This window comes from Myxocyprinus asiaticus, chromosome 21, assembly GCF_019703515.2.
Source record: "Myxocyprinus asiaticus isolate MX2 ecotype Aquarium Trade chromosome 21, UBuf_Myxa_2, whole genome shotgun sequence".
Taxonomy (NCBI): Eukaryota; Metazoa; Chordata; class Actinopteri; order Cypriniformes; family Catostomidae; genus Myxocyprinus; species Myxocyprinus asiaticus.
The window spans coordinates 37,960,969-37,980,667 of NC_059364.1; the positions used below are offsets into that span (position 1 = coordinate 37,960,969).

The window sequence follows — 19,699 nt, forward strand, 5'->3', positions numbered from 1 at the left end:
AGTTTTGCATAATTTATTCATACTGCAAAGCATTAGTAGGAGCTGAAGTGCGGCTTGCTGAATAATGCTCACACCTGATAAAATTTTAGAAAATAAAAATATTAATTTGTGGCAATTTGAGACTTTGAGGCTTACCTTGTTTAAAGTATAGCAGAAACAGCACTTGTCAAAGCATAGGGCGTTTCACTTTTTCCTCAAGAATAATCTGGGGAAGCAATTAAAACTGAAGATATAAAGATGCAACAAACTCACACAGAGGGAAAATATGAGCAATTCATCTGCAAAATGTCTGCAAAGTTCTACACTCTAAGAGGTATGTTTATTTTTATTTTTTTTACATATATTTATATTTGTTTATATTTTATGTGCATATTCTGGCCAACTTTGTTTTCATTGATTTTTTAAATAAATATTTACACATAGAAATTTTAAGCACTGTCATCAATGTCCTGCTGTGTGACACTTTCTTCATCTAACTGAAGATCATTTTATGATCTTGTATAGCTATACAGTATATACATATTTACAGATATTGCTCTTATGGAAAGAAATTTGTACTTTTATTAAATTTATTAAATTACTATCACAATTTGAAAAAAATGTTCAGAACTTCTTAAACTACTTCAAAGATTTATCATCCAAAAATCCTCCATGTGCAGCAATGACAGCTTTGCAGATCCTTGGCATTCTAGCTGTCAGTTTGTCCAGATACTCAGGTGACATTTCACCCCACACTTCCTGTAGCACTTGCCATAGATGTGGCTGTCTTGTCAGGCACTTCTCACGCACCTTACAGTCTAGCTCAGGGGTCAGGAACCTTTTTTCACCGAGGAGCCAATTTTTAAATTTTTGGTTGATGCATTTTTTTTGAAAGAACCATAGCACAAACTAATAATTTACTATTTCCAAAAAACTAAGTTTTTCAGTAAAATATTTTTTTTTTATTATGCCCATAGACTATTCAAAAACACAAAAAGAAAACAAATATGCAACAATTAATAGGTAACATGTAATATGGAATTGAGTACATGTGTTTGTGTTTATGGGTCAACATAAAATTAAATTTTAAAATTGTTCATGAAAAAGTGCACTTCCTTTTTGGGGCTGGGCGATATGTAAAAAATATTTTAACGATAATCGCCTTAAAAGATATCCGATTATATCCTCAACCCCCCTGCCAAGGGTCAGTGAATATTTTTGCTTTATTGACTTTAAAAATTAAATACATTTATTGAAATGAAAAACGTAAGATACATTTCTAAATTCAAATTGCACTTTAAACTAAACGAAAAAGCAATTCAGATAATGAAGTGATCAAAAATCTTATATATAACCACCTCAAATCCAAACATTTGCCATCTCCAGTGGCCCCATTTGCCATCACGTAAGCATCCATCAATGACAATAGGTGAAAAATTACTAATTAAGAAACAAATTAAGAACTAAAGACAGTTACTTTAAAGATAATAATAATAATCATCATCATAATAAATACGCCTAATAAATTCCCTTGTTTTCCCAAAAACATCCTGCCAAATGTGTGTTCTTATTGAATGTGTTTGTATTGCGTTTTGGTAATACAGTTTATGCTGCCTAAAGAAAATATAATAGAACTCAATTTTAGGTTCATAGTGTCTTATTTTATGATTTAATCACTATCATCTTTGTTTCTTTAATACAAATACTGTATATGTATTATATATAACAGAGTTGCATTCACAATGCGTGAGAGCGAACTGCTCCGTGGAAATAAATTGAAACTCACTGCACCTTCTGAGATGATTGGAGATCATTTGCAGCATTCTCATAGATGACATTATTCTTGCAAAAAGTTTTCAGACGAATGAAACAGAGAAAAAGGAGTGATAACTCTTTTGTGTTCCACGAGACAGTGTCGCACTGCATGCCTCTGAACAAACAGCGAATCAGACACGAGCATTGACAGCTTTTCTTTTGTCTGTTCTTATATAACAAAAATATAATAAAGTTTCTTCGTCTTTTTGACTAACGGCATTTCTTGTCATGTGTCACTCCGAGACGTCTTACAGGTCACCCGCCTGTTGCGGGTAGAAGAGCAAAATTACTCATTTGGACAAAGGAGCTTGCAAACTGGATTGAGCCTCGTTGCATTTGGCAGGTACTACAGTATATCACACCCTGGGCTCACATAAAAAATAAAGAATGTTCGTAAAATTGCTAGTAGACAATGCTCTTAACCGCTAAGATCAACAGTTATTGGGAAACGAGGCCCAGAACTCTATGCATGTGCATGTCTTAGAAAAGCGCTTTCATTGCAGTTATGAACAGCAGAGCTCACTGCGCACACATATCAAATCAGACGCACATTGGCAACTTTTCTTTCGTCTGTTCTTCAAAATATAATCACACGTTTCATCAAACGTGCGTCTTTGTGTCTAATTTCTTGTCATATATCACCCCAAGAAGTCTTACAGGTCGCCCTCCACAGTGGCTGGTACATCAGCAAAATTACCCGCCACTGCACATGAAAAATCAGCATTTGGTGGGTGTTAATTTCAAACCTTGTTCACCAGGAGTAGGCTGTATGACAAATTCGGGAGAAAGGAAATCAAAAAATTGTCTGTGACTTTTTGTTATCACACTTTTTATGACGTTTTAAATGATCATGTGTTGGCGAATGGTGAGACACCCAGCGAGCCTCTTGATTTTTAACAAAGAGCCACTTGTGGCTCGCAAGCCATAGGTTCCCGACCCCTGGTCTAGCTGATCCAACCAAAGCTCAATGGGGTTAAGATCCATAACACTCTTTTCCAATTATCTGTTGTCCAATGTCTTTATTTCTTTGCCCACTTTAACCTTTTCTTTTTGTTTTTCTGTTTCAAAAGTGTTTTTTTCTTTGCAATTCTTCCCATAAGGCCTGCACCCGAGTCTTCTCTTTACTGTTGTACATGAAACTGGTGTTGAGCGGGTAGAATTCAATGAAGCTGTCAGCTGAGGACATGTGAGGCATCTATTTCTCAAACTAGAGACTCTGATGTACTTATCCTCTTGTTTAGTTGTACATCTGGCCTTCCACATCTCTTTCTGTCCTTGTTAGAGCCAGTTGTCCTTTGTCTTTGAAGACTGTAGTGTACACCTTTGTATGAAATCTTCAGTTTTTTTTTTTTTTTTGGCAATTTCAAGCATTGTATAGCCTTCATTCCTCAAAACAATGATTGACTGACGAGTTTCTAGAGAAAGCTGTTTCTTTTTTTGCCATTTTTGGCCTAATATTGACCTTAAGACATGCCAGTCTATTGCATACTTGGCAACTCAAAAACAAACACAAAGACAATGTTAAGCTTCATTTAACAAACCAAATAGCTTTCAACTTTGATATAATGGCAAGTGGTTTTCTAATATCAAATTATCAATTTAGCATGATTACTCAAGGTTAAGGTGTTGGAGTGATGGCTGCTGGAAATGGGGCCTGTCTAGATTTGATCAAAAGTTACTTTTTTCAAATAGTGATGGTGCTGTTTTTTACATCAGTAATGTCCTGACTATACTTTGTGATCAGCTGATTGCCACTTTGGTGAATTAAAGTACCAGTTTCCTTCCAAAACAGCAAAATCTGTACATTATTCCAAACTTTTGGCTGCCAGTTTATATATTATTATTATACTTGTTGTTTCCACAACCTTATATTAAAACAATAGTTTATTTGCACTTCTAGAAATAAGTTGAAAGGTGACTGAGATCTTTAAAAACTTTGAAGAAATGCTGACTTGTCACAGCATCTAAAATACAAATTTTCCCTTGTACTTTCATGTACATTTTAACCTAACATCTGTATGTTGGGAAAAAAGTTCTCGGACATGTTATTTGTCTAAGCTATAAAGTGCTTGTTTTAGTGCTTTCTCTAAAAAACCCACTCATCACATTTACAGTAGCTTTATGTTTAAATGTGAAATTGTGCCGGAAAATCTAATCAATGAGCCGGTGTGTTATGGTGTGGGCCGGGTTTGGTGGGCTGCTCTGGGCCAGAAAGTCCACGGCCACTTTTTAGTCCCACTCCGCCCCGATTCTAGAGACTTTTTCTTTTTTTTTTTTGACCTCATTGAGCATTCTGTGGTGTGTCCTTTGAGTCATCTTGGCTGGACAGCCACTTCTAGGGAGAGTAGCCACAGTACTAAATCATCTCAATTTACAGACAATTTGTATAACTGTGGACAGAGGAATATCTAAGCTCTTCAAGATAACTGTATAATTTTCCAGCTTTATGCAAAGCAACAATTCTTGATCGCAGGTTTTCTGAAACCTTTTTGCGAGGCATGGCCAACGTCAGCCGGTGCTTCTTGTGAATAGCAAACTCAAAATGTTTGAGTGCTTTCTATAAGTCAGAGTACCTCTAACCCACACCTCCAATTTATTTTCATTACTTGGATGACAGGTTTGTCAACTACTGACTCTGATTTCCTTTTCTTTTTTGTCATCTTTGCCTAGGGGTTCACTTATTTTTTCAAAAGCACTGTTAATGTTTAATGGGACGTGTTCAATAAAGAAAGAATATCATTGTTTGTGTGTTCATAGCTTTGGCACATTGTGTTTTGTCTATAATTGTGACTAATGAATATGAGATCTTATTCTATGATTAATTTAGAAAACCAGCTAATTCCAAAGGGTTCACACACTTTTTCTTGCCACTGTATTTGTAGAAATATCAGCATTACACTCTCTAAGAAGCACCTTTTAGTTTCAGCAAGGCTTGTAATGTAAAATTAAATAAAAACCGTCAGCCCTGTCACTTTTCTTTCTTCATACATCTAAAAGTTTAAAATATTTAAAAACATTTACTTCACAAATGTCAGACGGTTTCAAAGAATGACACCTTTAACCCTTATAAGAATGGTTAATTGGCTTATCAACAATGCATTTTACTAGCACATTTAAACAGTGTATTTTTTGTTTTTATTTCATTAATGTTTTACAATATAGTACAATATACCCATTTATACAAGAATTCACATATTAACAAGTCAGTCTGTGATGTAATATACTGCTGCAACCACCAAAAGTGTCGCAGGAAATATGCTCACTGCATTAGAAACAGGCATCTTATCTCACTTGAGCGAGGTATGAAAACTTGTATCGGAAAGAAGCAATTGTGTGTGTATATGTGCCTGCATTGCTGACAAAGAAAATTGTCTCATGATTAGGACTAAAGCCTCAGGCCAAGGCCACTATAAAGAAATAATAAACAGTCTAAAGGAGACTGCAGCTTGAAACTGAATTAAGGATATGCAAATTTCATCCATTACTGCTTCGGTGCCAAAAAAGGTGCAGCAGTATCAAAACGAAATGTCCAAAAAAAAAAAAAAAAAAAAAAAGGAAAATCACAAGACGACTTGGCACACACGAGCCACTTTCCATAGATCAAGGTCAAATACAACAAACACCCTGCACATAAATAACACACCACAAAATAAACAGTCTTAAAAACAGACCACAATAGAAATTCATCAGATTAGAAACCAACCAAACAAACAGTTGTACATAAAAACACACCCTCTCAAACACATACACACATTCAAACAAAAAACCTGACATACAAAAGGACAAGTTCATTTGCTCGCAGATTTTTCCCACATTGGCTTGGCTTCTATTGATATCCAAGAAGCACATTAGGAGGCCTAAATGGATAATTCACCCAAAAATGAAAATTCAGACAGAATTATAATTTTTGGGCGAACTACCCCTTTAAAAGAAATGTATTGCAGCATTTGAGATAATGGGGAGAGAGGATGCGGTGTAGCCTGTATGTGGCGATATCTCTGCATACCCACAGCTCAGATGAGCGCTGAGGGACATTTGTGCTTGACTTGAAGGGCAGCAGCACCATTTAATTCCAAAGCGATCTGAAACCAATATATTTAATCAAACTACCTTTGAAAATAATTTAAGATTATTCGGAGAAGACAGAAATTAAATAGCATTCCTATGAAGAATATTTGAGTTGCCAAAGAACCCATATTGTTGAGGTTCTTCACCTTGATTATATATCTTTTTAAATATGTATTTATATTATTAAAAAAAAATTATAATAATAAATCTCCCCAAAACAGAAAAGAAAATGAGAAGTAATGCATTCATCCACTGCCAGAAAGATGAAGATGGGGGTGGAGGAAGAGCAAGAGGCCTTGGTGATGCCTTGGCAACCTCTAGTCCTGCTGTGCGTGTCCCCCTTACATGTTATGGTTGGGCGTACGTGGAAAAACGGTACATGACTTCACAGGTGCTGCCAGTCAATGCCCACCAAAGTCTGATTGGCCTCTTGGGCGTGGCCAATTTCCTCTGTGATGCTGTGCTGACGCCACAGTTTCTGGATCTTTCTGTAACGCTCTTGGCACAAGTGTAAAGGGTTTCCCCGTCTAAGAGAGACGATACAACAATTAATCTTTCACACCTGTTATGGGTAACTCTATGCTTAAAATATATGTGACGGAGGGTGTGTTTGTTGTACCTGAGCCCTTGGTCTGTTTCACCGTAGTCATCCAGGTATGGGGGAGCATAAAAACAGCCCTTAGTTTTACCAGACAGGAACAGAACCTGACACTCACGCACCCTGAAACACAAACACATACAGATTCATGTCATGCTGACAATTATAAAGCAACAAGTCACTCAAGGTTGTGACAGTGACAATGGAGCTCCTAAAACCACTGACTGTTTAGCCAGAGACGGAGCACTTTATTGAATGGAAAACACTGGAACACCTAATATGGCGGAAGGAAGTCCCACCTTACAGGTAAAAGAACCAATCACTTTCATGTTTCAAGAACGCGCATGCACGGCCTGAAAAATATAATTTTTTAGCATGATCTGAGCTAAAGTAGCACAATATATGATACCATTGTTGTCAGATTTTACTGCTGATTTTAAATATTCTTTGATCATAATCTTGACCAACCATTTTGGAGATTTAGTAGTTGTACTGTTTGTTTGTTTATTAACTTTTAACGCCATGCCAGCAACAAGGCTATTCACTTGGCAAGCACGTGGTAAACAATACATTTATACAATTTACAAAGCTATATAAGACATTTGAGATTAATGCAAAATAAAAATTCTAAAATACGTTCATGTGATACCTTTCTAAATATTACCATTAAGTATGTCTCTGAATAAAATCACTGTCTGACGGTTTCAAAGGTGTTACAGTTCAGTAGGATATGTTTGATAGTCAGAGGGGTTTGACAGGGAAGGTATAATGGAGGATGTTCACCAATCAGCAAAAATCCATGCGTGAATGACCCAGAAGGCCGGAGTTGTACTGTTATGCAGCTTGTATTCATAGAAAATAGCGTCTCGGGAGCGTTTCCCAGATGGACACCGAGTGGACTGACATGCCTTGAAAGGGACTTTGCCTAAAACCCCCTAAACCTTGGTGAGATCACTGTAACACCCGGCCTCTCGTGGCCATGTGCTTCATTATTTTCATAATAATAATCACAAATAATTCTTCCAGAAGGAAATAGAGTTCTTAGCCCAAAGCCACGTCCACACAAACGCACTTTAGTTTGAAAACACAGACAGCTTACTACAGTAACGCCTCTAATCCACAGTAGAACGGTGTTTTTCTACACCGAAAATTGAGACTTTTGAAAACGCTCTGCATAACTGCATACTTCTTGTAAGGAAATGGAAAACGGAGGTTTCAAACTTAACCCTGTAAAGCCTGACAAATAAACGAATTGTCCGAAAATTCTCAGTTTTTAGTACCATTAGACAAACTATATAAAGAAATAAAAAAAGAAAATAAAAAAATATGCACATTTTCTATTTTTTATGTATCATATTTGATACATAAGGCTTTAAAAGGTCATTATCCTCCTGAGGCTTTTTTTTTAGTTTTTTAAATAATATAAATGCATATTTAGAAAGATATATAGTCAAGGTGAAGAACCTCAACAATATGGGTTCTTTGGCAACTCAAATATTCTTCATAGGAATGCTATTTAATTTCTGTCTTCTCCGAATAATCTTAAATTATTTTCAAAGGTAGTTTGATTAAATATATTGGTTTCAGATCGCTTTGGAATTAAATGGTGCTGCTGCCCTTCAAGTCAAGCACAAATGTCCCTCAGCGCTCATCTGAGCTTTGGGTATGCAGAGATATCGCCACATACAGGCTACACCGCATCCTCTCTCCCCATTATCTCAAATGCTGCAATACATTTCTTTTAAAGGGGTAGTTCGCCCAAAAATTATAATTCTGTCTGAATTTTCATTTTTGGGCGAATTATCCATTTAGGCCTCCTAATGTGCTTCTTGGATATCAATAGAAGCCAAGCCAATGTGGGAAAAATCTGCGAGCAAATGAATTTGTCCTTTTGTATGTCAGGTTTTTTGTTTGAATGTGTGTATGTGTTTGAGAGGGTGTGTTTTTATGTACAACTGTTTGTTTGGTTGGTTTCTAATCTGATGAATTTCTATGGTGGTCTGTTTTTAAGACTGTTTCTTTTGTGGTGTGTTATTTATGTTTCTTGTTGTATTTGACCTTGATCTATGGAAAGCGGCTCTTCAAAATGATTAAGATGTGTGTGCCGTGTAGGACTGCAACTAACGATTATTTTGATAATCGATTAATCTAACGATTATTAGAACGATTATTCAACTATTCGGTGATTATTGCAACGATTGATTATTAGCTCTTAACCGATTATTCAGCTTGTGCCCAACTTAAGTTTGTATTAAACATGCTTACTAACAATAAAGTGGACAAAATCATCTTTTAATGATTAAATCATCTCTAAATGACATTCACTGAATTAAGTTTAATTCATTAAAGAAATTCACTGCAAAAAATCCTATTGTTATCAAGTGTTTTTGTCTTGCTTTCCTTTAAAATAGTCTAAAAACCTTTAAAATAATATACATTTACTTGAGAAGCAACATATAAGATATTTAGACTTGCTTTAAGAGAATGTATCTTAAATATAAGTGTTTTTTGTATATAAGTGGATTTTTTCACTTGGTTATACTTCTACAATTGCAGTAAAGACAAAATATACTTATATTCAAGATCTATTCTCTAAAAGCAAGTCTAAATATCTTATATGCTGCTTCTCAGGTGAATGCATCTTTTTTTAAAGGACTTTTAGATATTTTAAAATATTTGTATTTTTAATATTATATTCAACATTCTCAGATAACAATTTATTCTTCTGCAGTATAGCTGCTAAAGTAAATGTACATTGTTTTAAAGGAGTTTTAGATATGTATATTGGAAAACAAGCCAAAACAAAAACAAAAACATATTTTGTTGCAGTGTATAATGAGAAGACAACCCTCTCTCACCTTTCTGTTCACTTCAATCCATCTTTAACTCACAAAAAAAAAAAAAAAAAAAAAAAAAAAAAAAAAAAACACATTAATAAAGCTGTATATTGCCAGTTTTCTTCATGATAAGAAATGCACAGTGACGCATGTATTATGATTCAATAATTCGCGAGCCATCACGTTATAATCTAGCTGCAGCAAGCGAGTGCGCTCGAGGGATGAGCATCCCTGCGACAGAGTGTGCATCAGATGGATGCAGTTTCAATCTCTCCCCCTTAGATCGGGACATTCGCGCAACTCATAGAAGAGACGCTGACTGCACAGAGAAATGCCAGTGTCGGAGTTTGTAGTTATTTACATGATCTGCTTCTGTATTATTTGAACTTTAATAAAGCTATAGCGCATTAAATATAACTGCATTTAAGATGTAACGCCGGCGTGTTTCCTTTAAAGGCGCTCAACATGCAAGTTTTGCTTCATTTGAACGACAAATCCGGCTCCGCTTATTCAACAACGAGAGTGCTTCTGTATTTACTTATTTTGTATACTTGCATTATAATTCCCTCATACTTTGCAATCTACATCACCTGAAAATGTTTGGAAAGTTTAGAGTGAATCTGGACTGTGAGCTGTGTAATTTTTCCTCTCCTCAGTCAGGCGCGAACATTATTAGAGAACACTCATCATTAGAGTTGAATGTGATCTCATGTTATGTTCAATTAGATCAAACGACTATTCATCGATTTATTATTGTTATTGTTTCAGCCCTAACGTGTCTTTTTGTGATTTTTGGACATTTTGTTTTGATACTGCTGCACCTTGTTTTGCACTGCAGCAGTAATGGATAAAATTTGCATATCCTTAATTCAGTTTCAAGCTGCAGTCTCCTTTAGACTGTTTATTATTTCTTTATAGTGGCCTTGGCCTGAGGCTTAAGTCCTAACCATGAGACAGTTTTCACTGTCAGCGATGCAGGTATCATCAGAGGACTCCCTGGGCTTTTCAGTGATACCAAATGTTTATTTTCAGAGATACCAAATGTTTGAGAGTTTGGCCATGACAATTTTCCTCTCCTTGGTCTATATATAGACTGAAATGTATCACAGTTCAATTCAGCACATCAAATACAATTTGAATAAAATATTCTTTTTTCAATAAACAATTTTTATCATATGTATTTTATGCACCAAACACTATATTGACATTTAACAAAGGGAAATTGTAAAACGTTTTCGCTGGGTCTCATAATAGCTTGTAAAGTAAAATAATGAGATCTTTATAATGACACAGCAGGCTGCATATATGAAAATACACAGAAATATTACTTCACACTTCAAATATATCTTATAAAAAGTTCAATGGTCTGTGATTTTTTTTTGTTTGTTTTTTTGTGGTAGGCATGAATGGAATGGTGATTGAGAGATATATCTCAAAAGCCTGTTGTATCATATGTGATACATGGATTTCGACTTGCTTTTTCAGTAAAATAATGTACAAAATTTTAACCAAGAACAATTGCTTATATTCAGCAAATGCTAATTTTAAAATATCCGAAACTATATTATATTAATCATTACTGTCACTTTTACTTTATTAAAATCAGCAAAGATTTCACCAAAAAAAAAAAAAAAAAAAAAAAAAAAAAAAATTATATATATATATAGCATGCAATACAAAAGCAGACATTTTTGGAAAATTTTAACAAATATTTTTCTATCAACAAATGCCCGGAAACATCCACCAAGTACACTGCAGAGAGCAGGATTTTCTACAAAATTTGTATCATGTTAATGATGCACAATTTGATACAGGCGGCGTTATAGGGTTAAACAGAAGTGTGGATGTGGCCTTCGTTCTTAACCAATCAAATCAGCAAGTTGGCACATTAAAGTCAACATGAAATAGCATTCACAACCATTTTACTTCTGTATTCTGATTTATACAACAATCCGTTTTGGTCCTAGAATCTGATCGGCCAAACTGCATTCAGTAAGTGCTAAAAAAACAGTCCTACAGCACTGGGACGTTTCACTATTTGTATCACTCTGCTTCTCCAGGTTCTTGGCATTCAACATTGCATGTTTACACCAGTAGGTGGCGACAAATGAGCGTCTTTTTTGTTACGGGTCAGTAACTGATTCATAAAAAAACAACAGAAACAATGAAAGTGATTGAGAACGATTTATTCACTTAAAAGTTTCTTTCAGGAGCACTGATTAGTTTACGAAAGGCACTAGTTCAAAACCAGAGTGTGAGAGCAGTGCAGAGTGGAGTTCTGCTTGATGCGTTGCCTTCTTTTTGAACTAATTTTGCTGGTGGAAAAGTTGTTTAATTGTTAAACTGTTGAATAAAAGCAATTTCACACTCAAAATCATGCTGTTGGTCAATATATCAGTACATTATTATAATCAAAGCCAATCACAGCCGTGCTGATATATGGACCAACAGCAATCTTGCATGATATTGTTAGAGTAAAACAAGAAAATTCCACAAGTGCAAAAAATGTTGGGCAGGGCTGATTTAATCCATCAGGAATAGCGGAAAGCGAGCATTAGATACCAGAATGAAGGCAGATGGTTGAAGGGGAGGGGTTTAAAAGTTAGAAGAACTGGTAATGTAATTCGACATGTCATGTCAGAGGCTTAAGCAAGTTATTGAATTTTGACTAAAGACACAATTTTTCTCTTTGGAATATTGTGCATCAATTCATCTTTTACAATAAGACCAGCAACATGCATTAAGAATGTAAATCGTGTCAATTTTTATTTCATGTTGACTTAAATATAGAATTCTATGAATGTGCAGTGAATTTTTCAATAATTTTTTGACGGCTTCAAAACATGGCTCATCCAATCAAAATCTAGAGCCAGAACAAGAATACTGGTTACAGTTGTGCTCAAAAGTTTGCATACCCTTGGAGAACTGGTAATATATGTACCATTTTTAAAGAAAACATGAGTGAGCAGGCAAAACACATTTATTTCTTATGGGATTCATATTAAACTGTAGTTTATAACAGAATGGCACAATCATAAAACAAAACATGGCAACAAAGAAAAAAAATGAAATGACCCCTGTTCAAAAGTCTGCATACCCTTAGTTCTTAATACTGTGTATTGCCCGCTTTAGCATCAATGACAGCGTGCAGTCTTTTGTAATAGTTGTCTATGAGGCTCCAAATTATTGCAGGTGGTATAGCTGCCCATTCATCTTGGCAAAATGCCTCCAGGTCATGCAAAAACTTTGGTCGTCTTGCATGAACCACACGTTTGAGATCTCCCCAGAGTGGCTCGATGATATTAAGGTCAGGAGACTGTGATGGCCACTCCAGAACCATCACCTTTTTCTGCTGTAACCACTGGAGGGTCAACCTGGCCTTGTGCTTAGGGTCATTGCTGGAAAGTCAAAGTCCTTCGTGCAGAAGAATGCAAATTGTCTGCCAGTATTTTCTGATAACATGCTGCATTCATCATGCCATCAATTTTCACAAGATTCCCCGTGTCTTTAGAGCTCACACACGCCCAAAACATCATTGAGCCACCACCATGCTTCACAGTGGGGATGGTATTCTTTTCACTATAGGCCTTGTTGACCCCTCTCCAAACATAGCGCTTATGGTTGTGACCATAAAGCTCTATTTTGGTCTCGTCACTCCAAATTACAGTGTGCCAGAAGCTGTGAGGCGTGTCAAGGTGTTGTCGGGCATATTGTAACCGGGCTTTTTTGTGGCATTGGTCCAGTAAAGGCTTCTTTCTGGCAACTCGACCATGCAGCTCATTTTTGTTCAAGTATCGTCGTATTGTGCTCCTTGAAACAACCACACCGTCTTTTTCCAGAGCAGCCTGTATTTCTCCTGAAGTTACCTGTGGGTTTTTCTTTGTATCCTGAACAATTCTTCTGGCAGTTGTGGCTGAAATCTTTCTTGGTCTACCTGACCTTGACATGGAATCAAGAGATCCCCGAATTTTCCACTTCTTAATAAGTGATTGAACAGTACTGACTGGCATTTTCAAGGCTTTGGATATCTTTTTATATCCTTTTCCATCTTTATAAAGTTCCATTACCTTGTTACGCAGGTCTTTTGACAGTTCTTTTCTGCTCCCCATGGCTCAGTATCTAGCCTGCTCAGTGCATCCACGTGAGAGCTAACAAACTCATTGACTATTTACACACAGACACTAATTGCAATTTAAAAAGCCACAGGTGTGGGAAATTAACCTTTAATTGCCATTTAAACCTGTGTGTGTCATCTTGTGTCTGTAACAAGGCCAAACATTCAAGGGTATGTAAACTTTTGATCAGGGCCATTTGGGTGATTTATGTTATCATTATGATTTAAAAAGGAGCCAAACAATTATGTGATAATAAATGGCTTCATATGATCACTATCCTAAGACAGTTTTTTTGCATGATCAGTCATATTTTCAAAATCAATGCCATAATTTCACAATTTCTGCCAAGGTATGCAAACTTTTGAGCACAACTGTATATAAGAATTTCCTTATATTATTCACACATTTTTACCAACATGCTTACATATTTGAACAAACCTGAGGAAGATGCCGACTCCAGCTCCGCAAGCAAAAGTGTGCGCTGTGCATGCGCCCACATCCTCCCCCTCCAGCTCAGTCTGACAGCAGTAGCTTTGAGAGCACAGCATTGCACCACACACCAGACACAGCGTAGGAGCACGAGACTTATCCCCTCCTGATTTAGGACACCTACACCAGGATCAAGGGAAGACAGGTTGATCAATTGATTTAAGGGAATTAATCTATGAGTCTAGCTGGCCACTCTTATCCAGAGGTCTTAGTTATTAATAGTTTTTATTTATTCTATTTGTGTGCCAGGGGTGACTCACGTGAAGCTGGAGGCCTGGTTAATAAGGGCGCTGTAGTCTTCTGGTAGCTCTATCAGATGATTGGACTCTCTGGGAAACCTAGGGCAGGTAATAGAGACAAGAAAGAAACAGGTAAGCAACTGTGTGACAGCTGCAATGAAATTTGAGGGTTTATAATTAGCACATACCTGATAAGAGCTGCGCTGGTCTGAAGACCCTGCAGCACACCAGGATGGGAGCACCATCTGCAGAGCAGTCAACAGTGATCACACCATTATTCATTCAAGAAACCACAACAAATGCAGAAACACAGACCAGATGCAGCTAACCATTATGTCACGGTTCTTAAGAGGCATTTTTGATAAATAGCAGAGTTCAACAATACTAAGTGAAACGTTCTTTTGCTGGAAAATGATAGACAGTACAAATGTTACCGATTTACAATTTTCAGCCCATTTTTACTGATGCTTCCTAGACAGAGGCCTGCAACCAACCTGGGCCCGACAAGCCCAGAGAAAACGGCAGGTTTCGGTTCAGATTTTCAACTATGACTTCGGGTTTGTATTTAATGAAAAAAATCAACAGGCCTACCCAACTCGTTTCTTACATATGCTCTCACTCACAGACACAGTAAATGGACGTGTTAGTGGCCATTCAGACCAAACGTGTTTTTTTGCATGCGTCTGCTCCGTTTTATCATTGTTTTCCAATGAAAACACATGCTGGATAGACGTCTTTAACAGTTGCACCGTGTCTCGCAGTTTCTTCAGCATCTTGCGCAGGACCGCCACATATTTTAGACACTGTGTCAAGTTAAAAAAAGAACTTGTCGAACATGTCGAGACACCTGCATTCTGTTTCATTCGTTGTGCTGCTTATAGCTTCTTTTTAGTGCAGGTGTCACAAAAATTCAACGTATTGAACAAGTTCAGGATGCAAAGAGGTGACAGACACATGATTCCAGATTGTTCTGCACCAAGAAAAGTTTCAGCGCTTGATAAATAGTAAGCCAATGTTTTTTTTCCCCCTTCGGCTCTAGTGTCCTGAAGGGCTGCCGTGCCTTGTTAAAACTGTGTATTTTTACTGTTACAATACGGTTACGAATGTTGGTTACGATGCTTGCATAAAACACAGCATATTGCAACAATACTTGCTTGGAGAACAAATAACGAAGAGTGAGTGAATTCTGGTTCGGTTTGGGTTTAAAATCTGACAGTACCAGTCGGGCCGGGTAGGGTTGGGTCACATGGTCTCTGGTATGGTCTAGGTTTGGGTTTCATTTTAAGGACTGCGCAGACATCTATTCCAAGACTATTAAAAAAGTCATTCTTGCAATTGACAAAACCACAGCAGTGACATACTTAAACCAGCAGAATTTGCAACAACAATATTCAATACATCACAGAAAGTTTAAGTTTATAAGGCATAAATACATATGATTAATGAATGTCAGATGTAGTGACAATGCAGTACTGTCCCAATTGGGCGAGTGATTGGCCTCAAATTCTCACACTGGACCAGTGGGGCCATCCTTATTGTTCAGCCCTGGATTGTGATAGAGAAAGAGTGTTACCTCTGCAGCAATGGCTCCAATAACTCCTGGTTTTTGTAGTAAAGCTGCAGCAGGTTAGAGGGCAGACACAGATATCCACACAGAGCCTCCCATTCACCTGCACTGAGAGCTGGACACACAGGCATCATTACCAACAATACATAAGAGTAAAGGTGCACTTTTAGTCAAAAGTTTAAACACCCCCACTCATTATTTATTATTACTTTTTTGTCCATGTTTCAGAATAATAGTAAGGTCATTAAAACTATGACATAAGAAATGCAAGTATGAGAATTATGTATTGACCCATAAATGTTATGTTATGCTGATACCACCCCTGGAGTCGCGAGTTCGAATCCAGGGCATGCTGAGTGACTCCAGCCAGGTCTACTAAGCAACCAAATTGGCCCGGTTGCTAGGGAGGGTATAGTCACATGAATTAACATCCTCATGGTTGCCATAATGTGGTTCGCTCTCGGTGGGGCACGTGGTGGGTTGTGCGTGGATGCCGCGGAGAACAGCGTGAAGCCTCCATATGTGCTATGTCTCCGCGGTAACGCGCTCAACAAGCCACATGATAAGATGCGTGGACTGACGGTCTCAGATGCGGAGACAACTGAGATTCGTCCTCCACCACCTGGATTGAGGCGAGTCACTATGCCACCACGAAGACTTAGTGTGCATTGGGAATTGGGCATTCCAAATTGGGGAGAAAAAGGGGAGGAAAAAAAGAAAAAAAGAAAAAGGGGGCATGTCATGCACTTTTAAATTATTATTTTCCTTCAGGTTCACTTATGATGTTAGTAAAGATTTTTTGCACAAAAAACAGTCATAATGTAGTAATACATGACCTTTTCACACCGTCTCTGTCCCTCTATCTGAAATGCTGTTTCTATGTACTTTACCTTTAATAAATGCCCACTATTATGATTAGCTAACATTTTTCCAAGAAAATTTGCAAAATGCCTCTTAAATATTAAAATATCAAGGAAAATTTGGCTCCTCATTTCAGGACCCCTTTGAAACAATCCTATATTTGAGCTTCACTTGTTTATTGCTGCTTTGCTTCACTTGTTGGCTGATATTCCTTCACTATCTGGTCTGGTCTCAATTTTGTAAATTACAATTTTAGCTTTGTAAAGAAATTAATACGCAGGCACAATTCATTTGTCTGCGAGCTAATTTCAAGGACAAAAAAAGGTAAGCGAGCAAGGAGAAGTGAAAGCATTAGTGTAATGACACGAGGAAACAGCATGTGTGATTTCATTTAGATGCGAAAGTGATTTACCGTGTAGCTCAGGTGGTGATGGAGCTCCGTTCAGATAGTGAAAGAACAGAGCTGCTGCTCTCAGGTAAGGCAGGATTCCGGTTTTCACACAGCGCCACAAATGCCAGCCTGAGCTCACCTCATGCAGCCCTCTGAAACACACAACATTTTTAGCAGAGACATACAAAGTTACATTATTTCAAAATCAACTAGTCGTTAGGTTGAATGAAGATAATACAGCATAAAACCATAAGCACAGGGCCCAAGTTTTACTGTATGGCAAGTGTGTGTTCTCACCTGCCCAGATGTGTCCTGAGTGTGTTGAAGAGCATACATACACTCTCCTCCTCCTCCCTCTCAGCTCCTCCACTCTCCTGCTCCATCCGCACCTCCTCTGATGATCACACAAGTCAACTTACATGAATACAATCATCCAAAACCCATAAGTGAAATCATGGTCATATGAGTGTTTGTAAGTGGGGAGCATGGGGTTCTGACCTGGTTTTGAGGTGAGGAGGATCTGGACCAGGTGAGCAACAGTGACCAGATGCAGGAAATGCAGCTGTGCAGCGTCTGCGCTCAGCCCTGAGGAGTCTAGACAGAGAACCGCTGGATGGGACAGCACCAAGCTCACCTGTCACAAAAATAAAGTGAATTCAGAGGACGTGTGGCATCAAAGCTTCAGTCATTAATAAATGTTTTCCCGAGTCTTCACTCCATAGCGGTTTTCACACATTTACATTTTTCTGTTTAGAAGTCATTTGTGAACTACTGATGAAATGCTTAAGGATGTATAATATTGCTGGAAAAGATCTAGACTAATATGTGCGAGGATTGGGAATACAGAACCAGTTTGTGTTCAGAAGTGTTTCCATTTATTAAAAAACACTGGAAAAACACTAAATGATTCTCATGATGTTAATTTAAATTTTTTTGAATGACATTTTGTTGAAGTGTAAATGGTAAAAATGTGCAGAAACTCCAGAGTGGTCACTTGTCTATCATACTTTAAACCTTTATCAGAAAAAAATGTCAATTTTCAGTTTCATACAAGAAAGTGGCTAGTAAAAATCACAACACCACAAAGATTTATAGTTTTTACTAACCAGCAGATGGAACATGTCTATATCCAGAATACATGGTATATTCTCCACCCGGGAATCAGGAACAAGGGCTGCATGGAGACATGGAATCATTCATATGAATATATATATACATACATATATATATATATATATATATATATAAATATACATACACACATATATATACACATACATACATACACACACACACACACACACACACACACCCGGTCAAAAGTTTTAGAACACCCACATTTTTCCAGTTTTTATTGAAATTTATGCAGTTTAATGTCTTAATGTACTCTGAAATTAAAGCATAGAACAAATAAACAATTGGACATAAAGAAATCATGGAATCATTTTAACAAAATTTAAATCTAAATTTTTTACTCAAAGTAGCCACCTTTTGCAGATATAACAGCCGAATACACTCGTGGCATTCTTTCTACAACAGAAATCAAATATTGTTCGGAAAGTTCTTCACAACATTGTTGCAGAAGTTCCCACAAATGCGTTGCACATGTAGGTTGCTTTGCTTTCACCTTTCTGTCCAGTTCATCCCAAACCAGCTCGATGGGATTTAAGTCTGGAAACTGTGCTGGCCATTCCATGATCTGAAGTCTACCGTCTCGTTCTTTTCTTCTAAGGTAGTTCTGACATAGCCTGGAGGTATGTTTTGGGTCATTATCTTGCTGTAGGATGAACCCCTGACCAACTAGGCGTATACCAGAGGCGTATACCATGGCGCTGAAAAATGCTGTGGTAGCAGTTTTGGTTCAGGATGCCACTCACTCTGTGCAAGTCGCCGACTCTGGATCCAACAAAAGAGCCCCAGACCATCACGCTTCCTCCTCCATGTTTGACAGTTGGTGTCACACACCGAGGAACCATCCCTTTGCCTGCTCGACGGCATACAAAACCCTGTGTGATGAACCGAAGATTTCAAATTTTGATTCATCGGTCCATAAGAACTTCCGGTCTTCAGTAGTCCACTGGTGGTGCTTCATGGCCCAGGCAAGCCTTTTTCTCATATTTTGCCATCTGAGCAATGGCTTTCTTACTGTTACTCGACCTGTCAAACCTGCAGCTCGAAGTCTTCTCTTCACAGTTGAAACTGAGACTTGCTTACTTCGACCATCGTTAAGCTGTGCTTGAAGCTGTTGTCCTGTGAGATGCCAATCACGCAAGCTGTTGACTCTCAGAAACTTGTCTTCTGATTCTGTTGTGGCTTTGGGTCTGCCAGACCTCTTCCTGTCAGTTTCCAAGTGCCTTTTGATGGTGTAGGAAACTGTACTCACTGACACCTTGGCTTTCTTTGCAATTTCTCTAAAGGAAAGACCTACACTTTTAAGGGTTATAATGGTCTGTCTGTCTTCCTTTGTTAATTGTCTTTTTATCACCAGTATGAGAGCAATATACTACTTCCTGCAGTACAATACTGTCCAAATAATGCTTAAGAGGGTGTGGTAACACAGTCTGTTCCAGCACTGCTTTTATACAGACAGAGGGTTTGTAAGTAATCAACAAAAGTTGGGACACCTTTAGGAATTGTTAGCATCAACTTTCAAGGCTTAATTTACTTCCACTGCCTCAGAACAGCTGTAAGTTGTTAACCCATTACTTCTTCCCTGAAAAATGTATAACTCTGAAATGTA

General features: G+C 37.5%; 1 protein-coding gene across 4 annotated transcripts in view; it reads right to left on the reverse strand.

Annotated features, from left to right (window-relative positions):
- Positions 1-4,912: 4,912 nt before the first annotated feature.
- Positions 4,913-19,699, reverse strand: part of ubr2 (ubiquitin protein ligase E3 component n-recognin 2) — a 67,463-nt gene continuing 52,676 nt past the window's right edge. For 3 of the 4 annotated variants that reach the window (XM_051648055.1, XM_051648052.1, XM_051648054.1), the window contains 10 exons: positions 18,066-18,133; positions 17,458-17,593; positions 17,257-17,353; positions 16,981-17,111; positions 15,714-15,822; positions 14,329-14,385; positions 14,162-14,239; positions 13,851-14,021; positions 6,482-6,583; positions 4,913-6,389 (listed from right to left, as the gene is read on the reverse strand). In XM_051648055.1, the coding sequence (XP_051504015.1) occupies positions 6,248-6,389; positions 6,482-6,583; positions 13,851-14,021; positions 14,162-14,239; positions 14,329-14,385; positions 15,714-15,822; positions 16,981-17,111; positions 17,257-17,353; positions 17,458-17,593; positions 18,066-18,133 (1,091 nt within the window). In that variant the 3' untranslated portion in view covers positions 4,913-6,247. The other variant, XM_051648056.1, reaches the window with a different exon arrangement.